Genomic DNA, 10,472 nt, shown 5'->3' with positions numbered 1-10,472 from the left:
CTGGTCCGCCCTGGGCCAGATTTCCATGGCGTTCAGGCGGACGACAGCTCAACGGCCGCTGCGAGGGTGGATTGCCGATGCGGTAGGGCACCCGGGGCACCACCAGCTCGATGACGAAGCGGAGGGAGGAGCGGTCGCTGTCGGTGAGGCACTCCGGGTCGATATCCATGATGGACCCGATGCAGCCAAACACAGCACGCACCTTGCCCTCGGCCCAATGTTCCTCCGGGAAGTCCCAGACGTGGACCAGAGCGAGCCAGTCAGGGACGCGGATGAAGTGGTTGTCGGTCTCCTCCTGGCGCTCGAGGCGGACCGTGGTGCCGTCGTAGACGATGGGCTGCAGCCCCATCGCCACTTCGCATCCAAACGCGGAGCAGAAGCGCAGGAGCGTGATCCCGCACGAGGAAGGGATGACACTACCGGAAACCCGATGTTTGCCGAGTGCTAAAGGCTTTGCCGAGTGCAAGATATCGAGCACTCAGCAAAGATATAATTTGTCGAGTGCTTACCAAAAGGCACTCGGCAAAAATTCAACACTCGGCAAATATTGACTTTGCCGAGTGCCTGATTACAGACACTCGGCAAACCCACCTTTGCCGAGTGCCACGCGGGCAGCACTCGGCACACAGCCTCACGTATGCGCCGCAAACTCCCGCCGCGCCCGTTACCCGTCACGGCCGTTATTGTTTGCCAAGTGCCCGCAAGGGGACACTCGGCAAACACCTCTTTGCCGAGTGCCACGCATAGGGCACTCGGCAAAGACTATCACGTGCGCCGCACGCGATCGTACCCCGTTGCCATGAACGGTACACCTTTGCGAAGACCGTTACCGTTATAGTTTGCCGAGTGCTAGATTGCGGCACTCGGCAAAGATTTGTTAATGCCGAGTGCAATTATCGTGGCACTCGGCATTCAGACTCTTTGCCGAGTGTTCTCTTTAGCTCTCGGCGAAATAACAAAAACAATTTCTCCAACACAGTCCAAACTTTTTTCTTAGCTACTATACTATACAAAACACTGCATATTAGAATTTGGTACATTTTTTGTTATGTTTACTATATTTAGTTAATTTATTTGATTGCAGGATATTTTGGGGATAATACAATTTTGAACTGCAAAATATAGTATAAATGTACTATAATGAATGGAAAAATGATTTTTATGTTATTTAGTCAAATTTGAGACATTTTCAAACAATTGAATGGGAAAGTTGAACATCTTGATCCTGAAACGAGACAAAGTGTGCTATGGACAAATTAGTTTTTAATTTATAAAATTCAAAAGTAATCAGAAATTCTTGAAATTTGTCATGACATCATGGCTTCATACAGGGAGTCTATGGTAAAAATTTGAAATGGTTTTGAAAAAGTTGTCATGTATGTAGTTTACGAAACGAGGCATCTCCGAAGAAGTTTCATAGAACTCAGAAGGATTATTTGAGATATCGAGTCTGAGTGATGTTCGAGTTGGAGTTTTACTTGTAATTTTTTTTGTAGTCATAAGATATGAAGAATTGTGTAATGTTAAATTTTGGTGATTTTTTGAAGAAAGGCCGTGTGCGCTTCGCCAAGTGCTACACTCGGCGACTTCTTTGCCGAGTGTTTTCCTGCCTTTGCCGAGTGTCTCTGGCACTCGGCAAAGTAGGCGAGTCCGGTAGTGTGAGTTGGTATCGGAGATCCGGCGCGACACTGAAGAGGGCCGCACGGATCAGTGGCGCAGGGTTCGCCTCACCAAGAAGAGGCTCGAGGTAGAAGAACGCCGTTTTGGACGCCTTATCCCAGTCCCCTTCATCCACCCAGACCTCGACGTACTCAGGGCCATCGTCGAGGTCATCGCTTTCAACGGACTCCTCCTCCGCCGAGTCCGTCCCAGCGCCATCATCCCGCACCGCCAACGGCGGTTGGGGGTTTGGGGCCACGCCGATGGCCGCAGCAGCCACAGGCACGACCACCGGGGTGGGGGCAGGCGAGGGCGGCGACCGGGAGCTGGAGCCCTCGGAGCCGGCAGGGCTCGAAACCGCAGCAGCAGAGCTCGCACGTGAGGAGGGGCGCACCATGTGGATGTCCCGGGCCCTAGGGATCAAGCTGATGTCGCGCATCTGGGCCGGAGCAACACCAAGGATCCCTTTCCCCTTCTCGCTAGGCTCGGCAAACAGATCTCCCAGGAAGTAGACGTCGTCGTCCCCCGGGGGGAACACAACGCCAGTGGGGATGGCAGGTGTGGAGATAGAGGAGGCGTACATGTTGAGGGGGTCGAAGGAAGTGGTGAAGGGTGGGAGGATTAGGGGGGTGGGCGGCGGTGTAGGTGTGGCGGACGGCGGCGGGGAAGCACGGGGGGTGAAGGGCAGAGCATGGATCGGAACACGGGATGCAGGCAGTGGGATAGTGGGGCGGCGGCGTGGGTGGGGGGTTTGCACGCGGGGAAACACCAAGGTGCAGGCGTAGCTACGGTGGCCGGAGCCGCGGCAGATGCGGCACCGGACGGGATCCCTACAATCCTTGACCAAGTGGTCGAGGGAGAAGCAGCGGAAGCATCCCGAGTGCTGTGCAGGAAAGGGGGTGGGGCGGCGGATGGAGGGTTTGGGCGGGAGAGCGGGCGAGAGGAGGGCCTGGAGGTAGGGTTTTGCGTTAGTGGGCGGCGGGGGAGTGAAGGCTGAAGTGACAGCCAGCACGACAAGAACGAACAGCAGGTGGTTGGGGAGCAGTAAAGAATGGAGCGGACGAGATCTTTTGGGCAGCGTGGAAGGTCTGACTTTGTTCTCTCGCTAGGCTGTCCGCCCGTTTGCTTTCGGCGCTGCTGGCCTCGGAAAGTGTAGCATTGCCAGGGGCATTGAAGGCTTCGTCTCCCCCAAGCGTCCTCGCCATGGAGAGAGCTGAAGCTTCAACGGCGTGAACTCCAAACTTGAACTGATTGAACTCAAGGAAACCACGCACGGCCACAAAGTTAGCAACATTTTGGTTGGCTACCCTAGCACGGAACACACCCGGACCAACGGCGCTAGCGCGCAGAACGTGCGGAGGGGCAGTCAGATGAAACGAGAGCATGCAAGAAACGTAAGCAGAGTTGAAACGCCGAGCACGAAAGGGCGGAGTGATCCAGATGTAAGAGTGGGAGGGGGAGGTTGGGGGCAATACACCTGGGAGGACAGCAGAATGGAGTTCACCAAGGACGAACTCCTGGAACTGGACTCCGGGCCTTGGCACGGACAACACCTTGACGACACGAGCAGGGTCGGCTTCGGCCACGAGAGGCGGGGCGGTGCGCAGCACCGGAGCGGGACGGCGTAGGAGAGCTCGGAGAGGTGGTGGGTCGGGTGGTGGGTCGCCACGGGGGGTGGAGGCGCCATGGTCGCCCGTATCGCGAGAGGCGATAGGCGCCATCCCCAGGTCGCACACAGCTCTACTCAACAAAGGTCAGGTCTACTACAATTGGAGCTTGGTCCATAAGCATATTGTATTTCCACTATGACACCTCCTCTCTCTTTCTCCCTTTGTAAGTATGTACTCTTTGCTTCTTTTATATATTTAAAAGCTTGAAGCGCTGTGGGGAATCACCCTGGGCACGAAAAACTGAAAACCGAACCGAAAAAACCGAGAACCGGAGCCGAACCGAACCGAAACCGAGAAGTTCGGTTCCATTTCGGTTCCTGGTTCTTAGGAACCGAAGTCGTCGGTTCGGTCGGTTTTTATTCCGGTTACCCGAGGAACCGATATTCAGCCCACATGGAAGAATCTGGCCCAAGGCCCACTCAAACAAAACCCTAAATCCCCCACCCACCCAGGCGTCACTCACCCACCCGCGACCCCGACCCGCCCCCCTGACCTCACCGTCACCGACGCCTCCATCCTCTTCCTTTCGAGAGTGCATCCCGACGCCTCCATCCCCTTCTTCCGAAGCGCATCTCCCTGCGCCCCCGCATCCACGTCTCCTTGGCGCCGCCCCCTACCTTCCTATGGCTAGGCACCCCGGTCGGCTCCCCTAGGCCCTAGGCCGGGCGCCGCTGCAGCCAGTTCGTGGCTCCCCAGGGCGCGGCGTTGCCGTCGTTGTCTCGCGGCTCCCCTAGGGCGGGCGCCGCCGCAGCCGATTCCTTGAGGTAAGCTCTAAGCCCTCCTCCCTCAACCCCTTCCCTAGATCCTCTTGGTTTGAAGCACGAGATCCAGAAGTACCTGCTAGGGTTTGTGCCTATTTCTTTCCTTTGATCTGTAATGTAAATATGTAATATGCTTGCTTGTGTGAACAATCAGACCAAAGATCTTGGATCTATATAATCCTTTAGGTGATGATAGTAATTTTCTAATCTAACAGTATATGTGGATTTTCCCTTGTTATTGATGAAATCTAAAGTAAATAATTTTGGGGATGCTATGTGAACCACACTTAAATTGGTTTGCCATTGCCTTCTGTACAGGTTTTTGTTGCAGTGAACCAGCTAATTAACTAGCTAATTAACTCATCTAAAGATAAATGACCATGTGAGCTAATATTCATTTCTTCTAGTCATATACTGCTGCCCTGCTTGCTGCAATACTGCTGCCTGCTCTGCCTTGCTTGCTGAGTTAAACACTTGAATTTAAAAATGTTTAGTCAACATACATTCTATTCTTTCATACTTGTTTCAGTTTGTAAACCATTTTCAGGCTTGTTGATGTTAAGTCGTTGACGAAGGTCGAAGGGTGTTGTTGTGGCCTACCGCTTGGCTGCTTGCATGTTGAGGAAATGAGTGGTGGCTTCGTGCCTTGCTGTTTTTAATTATTCCAAGTTTGAAACTGCTTGCTGGCTGCTGCTTTTATTTTAAAACTGTGAATTGTAGTACTGCTTGTGAGTTCTGAGCGTGAATCACTGGATTGTTAGTGATTGTTGCTTGTTCTTTGAATTTGAGAGAACCATAATATTTATGTCTTGTGCTGTTGTTTTATATTGAATTATCCCTGTTGATTGCATGAAAAATTAGGTGAAATGCTGTCAAAATTTGCTATTGAATGGGCTATTTTTTGTACATCCTGGAAGTTCGGTTCTTTCGGTTATAACCGGAACCGAACCGAAAGAACCGAACCCGAAGTTTCTCGGTTCTTAGCTTTGAAAAGAACCGAACGGTTCCTGTTTTCCAGGAACCGAAGTTCTTCAAGAACCGAAGAACCGAACCGATCGGTTCGGTTAGAACCGAACGCCCAGGGTGAGTGGGGAACTCCCCCACATCTTGGGAACTCCCCCATAGCTTTTTCCTTCAAAAAAAATCCTTGAGATTGACGAAGTCACCACAGGCGCCTCGCTGTTGACGGGAACATCGCCTACCACTGAATGCACAATGCAGTTAAATCTCAGAATATTCGCTCCCATAGGGAGTCGAACTCAGGACCTCAGGTGCTACCGAGGCTCTTGTAACCACTAGGCTACAGGCCCTTTCGTTTTTTAGTCAGTAAGTTAGTTACATCTCTAATAAGAATCTGTCCAGAGGCCATTAAAAATTTATGTGATCACTACAAGAAATCATTTAATCTATGACAAATTTTTCATGACATTTTCAAAAAACGTCACAGATTCGTAGTTATGTGTACCAAGCCCAAAAATCGTGACGTTTTATCATTTTCATCACAGTCCGGCCCAAAACATTGTGACGTTTAAGCAAATTCGTCACGAACAACATCTTAACATCATGTTCAGACCGGAAGAATATAAGAATGTCTTGGAAAAAAAATTAAAACAACTTTTTCACAATAAAGATTAGAGAGGAGTCCGCCTATAAATTGGAAGCTGAAATGTTGAAGGCAAAAAAATCTGAACCCATAAGTGTTGAAGACAAAAAAAAAAGGACTTTGAAGACCAAAATAAAATCTGGACACAGAAATGTTCAAGTAAAAAAATATTGCAGGCCCAAGGATTCGAACCTTAGACCACCGCGCTCACATTCTATAACAGCACTACCATCACACCAAATGATTGCTTCTGGTAATCAATGGTAATAAATTTTATTTATATAGTACGAGCTCGCCCACAAAATCAAAAAATTAGGTCAGAAGGGGGCTTCGAACCATGCACATGAGGCTTAGAGTGGAGCACATCTTCCACCAAAACTATCTCCTAATCTTCATTAAAATATTTTATCTAGTTTTACTTAAACCCTTTCATGGGCGGTCGTACATGTATAAAGTCTAAATTTTTTTTTGTAAAAACAAGTGCCCAAAGTGGGCTCGAACACAGGCCATCAGGAATTACATCACTGCTGCCTTACCATTGGGCTGATAAAGCATTCGCGATAACAAAGCGCATTAGGAGCTTTAGTACATAATGGTCGTCATTTTTCTGGAAAAAAAAACAAATCCTGTGCTCGCAGGGTATCGAACCTGAGACATGGCTCAGGCAAAGACAGTGCACTACCACCATATTAAGCGCTCGTTTGTAGCGGCATTGGGTGTATTATATTTATTTTTGTTGTGGTGCCACGTGGGCGATGTGAAGAACACAACAATGACTGATATTTCTCTTTTTAATTTGCAATTAAAATTTGTAACTGGTATTTCTCCCTCATATGAACTCCAAATTTGACGATTCTTTTTTCTAAATTTTTTTAAAATCATGTTCTTTCGTGTAATTGCATTTTTTGTAAGTCAATTATGATTTCTTGAATCTTCTTCATATAGCTTGTTTTCTTTAATTTAAGTACAGAATAGAAATACAAATTTTTACATAACAATAACTAATTTAACTTCATAATTTCTATTATTATGGTCAACATAAGCTTTTGTCCTAATTTGAGATCCACACGAGTTCAAAAATATTATTAAGTTGTTTAATCTCAAAGATTGACTTGAGTTATAAGAAACTCTTTGAAAGATGTATCCATTTGTGAACAGTGTATAATATCATTTTATTAAAAATTATTTAATTTTTTTATGGCAAGCTCGTGGACCAAAAATATGTTGCCACATCAAATTGTATATTTTTCTGACCAAATTTATATATTGTTGTAATTACCGTGTTGTGATTTGGAGATAGTAATTTGAATTGTCCATAGACGAATAATTGAGTTTTTCATCTATCTCAAGAGCATGGTTAGAATAGAACCTATGAACCAAAATATAGTATTTTTTCAATTTTTTTAATCTTATTAGAGGTAAATATAGTTCAACTTGGAATTACTTTCGATAAGCATGTAGAAATTGATTTAAATATTAGAAAATAGAAAAACTGTTCAAAAATTCTTGAAACTCCTACATAAAAACTTATATGTTGTTTGTTACATATATAAAATATATTAATGTATATATGATAATTATTTTTATATGTTACTTCACATGTGCAATAAAAAGGAAAAAAGGAAAAAGAAAAATGCTAAACAAAGAAAGAATAAAAAGGCCAATTTCAGCCCATACAGCCCAACAAATTCTAGCCGTTGATTGCCGATCGGATGGCTCTGATTGCGCTCACGGGATGAAAATTCCTCTGTAATGCACATATGCTGCTTGATCACTGCTCTAATCAGAATCAAGCCATTAGTCCCACCTTTTCCAGTTCATCAATCCCCTGCTGCATGTGCCTTTTGCTTTCACTAGTCATTGCACAAGCTGCACTTGCACGCCTAGGCTCAATATTCAGCATTTCAAGTTGATTAACAGCCTTAGCTTGCGACATTTCTGTAGCCTTGTGCAAGCTACATTATGCTAGATGTACTACCATGTGTCAAGCTATGTCCTGTTACGAATTGAACCTTGGTACTATATTTTTTTCATGTCTAGCATGTCCATCTTGTAATGCATGTTTCCTTTTTTTGTTTGCTTCCAGGATTCAGACGACCGTGTTAGGAAACAAAGGGGCAGAAAACCATAAGCAAGGTTTGAGTCAAAGACTGAGGTTGTAGCTGACTTGCTTGAGCACAACAAGAAAAATCTTTTGTTATGTTTGGCGCTAGGGTGCCTTGTGTGCACTGCAAGTAGTACAATTGGGAATTTTTGTGCTGTGGGTTTAATTCTTGAGAATTAGGTACCAGATTCGAGCTGAATTTTTGTACTATGGACTTAATTCTGGAGAATTAGGTACCAGATTTGAACTACAATTCTGGTAAATTGAATGATAAATTTTGTATGTCTTGGGCTGAATTGATTATTCTGATAAATGTGCTGAATTTCCCTTGGGCTTTTATGATTGGCTATTCAATGAAGTTTCAATCGGAGTGGAATTATAGTGGGCTGAAAAATGGCCCATTGGAGCGGCCTAGTTTCAAAATAGACCCAATAACAAGTGGGACAGACACTAAAAAAAATGACACGTTAGCTGCCATGTTGGATGCCACGTCAGCCGCCATGTTGGATACCATGTCATTGATAGTTGAATATGTGGCACTATCTGTGACAACATACGTGACATTTATTTTTGTCATAGATACTGAGCTTGAGTTGGGCTAAGTGGGCTTTGGGTTGTTCTGTGACAGTTTAAAAACATCATAGATCGTGCTAATCCATGACGTTTACGCAAAAAAACGTCATTCGATTTAATCTGTGACGCTCATTCCATGACGTTATCCAAAATCGTCACGAAACCGTCATAGATATTGTTTTGTGATGTTTTTTCAGCAATCTGTGATGAATTCATTTCGTCATAGATTAAATGATTTCTTGTAGTGTTGCCACATAAATATTTAAAGCCCCTGGGGCTTCGTTTGTCCTCAAGATTGTAGCAAAGAGATATCATAGAAATTGGAAAAAAAGTAGCCAATAACAAAAGATGGAAATCAATGCATCCCATATATGAATAATAACTAAACTAATAAAGAGCAATTAAATATTTCCTACCAAAATACGAACTAAAGGCCGTGTACGACCCTGTTGCAACTTGCAAGGAGGTTCAATTCGTCTCAAATTCTCATGTAGAGGCCGTGCACAGCACAAATGAAAGCGCCTATGCCTATTCGAAGTTCGAACCCGTCCTGCCAATATAAAAGTTACCGGGCGCTCGATGCTGCGAGTACCCGCCGGTCGCCGCCAACGTACGCGATGTCGAGCTCTCCGGCGTGTGCCGCCGGCGACGGCGGCGGCAGCGGCAGCGCGTCGACGACCGTGGCGGCGACTGGGTGGCAGGTGCTCAAGGTCGAGGGCTACTCCCAGCTGAAGGGGATCGGCGTCGCCAGGCGCATCAAATCGACCCCGTTCATGGTCGGAGGCCACAGCTGGTGCGTCACCTTCTTCCCCGACGGCTCCAGCAAGGAGACCGCCGACTGGGTGTGCTTCGGGCTCCGTCTGGAGCGTCGCCGGCGGCACGACGGCGGCGGCGGCGGCGGCGACATCCCCGTGCTGGCACGAGCCAAATACAGCTTCCTCGACCAGGTCGGCGAGCCGGTGCCGTCCTCCACGGTCAGCGGCAGCGTGTGCGCCTTCTCGAGGCCAGGCGAGTCATGGGGCCGCCTGGAGCTCATCAGGAGGAAGGACATGGAGTCGCGCCACGTCCGGAACAACAGGTTCTGGGTCAGGTGCGACGTCACGGTCGTCGAGACCACCTGCCGCCGGGTGCCGGCGACGGTGCCGCCGTCGGACCTCCGCCGGCACCTCGGGGACCTCCTGGCCGGCGGGGTCGGAGCAGACGTCACGTTCGAGGTCGGCGGCGAGACGGTAGCCGCGCACCTGGCCGTGCTCGCCGCGCGGTCGCCGGTGTTCAGGGCGGAGTTCTTCGGCGCCCCGTTGAAGGAGAACGCCGCCGCGACGCCGACGACCCGTGTGAGGATCCACGGCGTGGAGCCGCGGGTGTTCAGGGCCATGCTCCACTTCGTCTACACCGACGCGCTGCCGGAGATCGGCGGCGACGCCGGCGAGAGGATGGCGATGGCGCAGCACCTGCTGGTGGCGGCGGACAGGTACGGCGTGGAGCGGCTCCGATCGGTGTGCGAGTTCGACCTCTGCATGTATGCTGGCGAGGACGTGGCGGTGAGCACGCTCGTGCTCGCCGAGCAGCATGGGTGCCATGAGCTCAAGGAGGAGTGCTTCAAGATCCTCGAGTCCTCGGGCAAGTGCAGGGAGCTGCTGGTAGGGGATGACTTGGAGCACCTGGCGAGCAGTAGCCCCTCCCTTCTCGGCGAGCTCAGTGCAAGTCTTGGTCTGGATGAGCTCTTGGTCGGAAACGTGGGAAGAAGCCAGCAGAATAGCTAATTAAAGAAAGACCTATCCTTACTAGAACGCAACAAGTATTTATATATTTGTACCCTTTTAAGGCTGTTTGACTAGACAAGTGCAAATAGTTAGTACAGTGTGCCGAGACCAATGTCGGTGTTTGAATTTTGATAAGTTTTATGTGGTTTATTTATCTCCATAGACACTCAGTATCATCTTGCCCTGGTGTTGCGTGCCGTCAGCACACGTATCCTCGTGATGTCAGAAAAAGTTTCAAATATGGTTGAAAATTAATCGAATTAGACTAAAGTATTCTTTTTTTTTTAAAACAATTGGACTAAAGTATTCGGCAAAAAGGTGGTAAACATGTGGCTTTGA

General features: G+C 48.0%; 1 protein-coding gene across 1 annotated transcript; it reads left to right on the top strand.

Moving 5' to 3' along the window:
* The first annotated feature begins 8,987 nt into the window (after positions 1–8,987).
* LOC120645860 (BTB/POZ and MATH domain-containing protein 2-like) lies at positions 8,988–10,133 on the top strand. Its single transcript, XM_039922585.1, has one exon. The coding sequence runs from the start codon at positions 8,988–8,990 to the stop codon at positions 10,131–10,133; it is 1,146 nt and encodes a 381-aa protein (XP_039778519.1).
* The last annotated feature ends 339 nt before the right edge of the window (positions 10,134–10,472 follow it).

The sequence above is a fragment of the Panicum virgatum genome, chromosome 8K (genome assembly GCF_016808335.1).
Source record: "Panicum virgatum strain AP13 chromosome 8K, P.virgatum_v5, whole genome shotgun sequence".
Taxonomy (NCBI): domain Eukaryota; kingdom Viridiplantae; phylum Streptophyta; class Magnoliopsida; order Poales; family Poaceae; genus Panicum; species Panicum virgatum.
The sequence above is the reverse complement of the archived record's forward strand: the minus strand, read 5'-3'. Positions and strand labels throughout refer to the sequence as shown.

What these genes read in the sequence shown, in the direction of transcription:
- LOC120645860 (XM_039922585.1), top strand. Translation starts at nt 8,988, where the DNA reads ATGTCGAGCTCTCCGGCGTGTGCCGCCGGCGACGGCGGCGGCAGCGGC.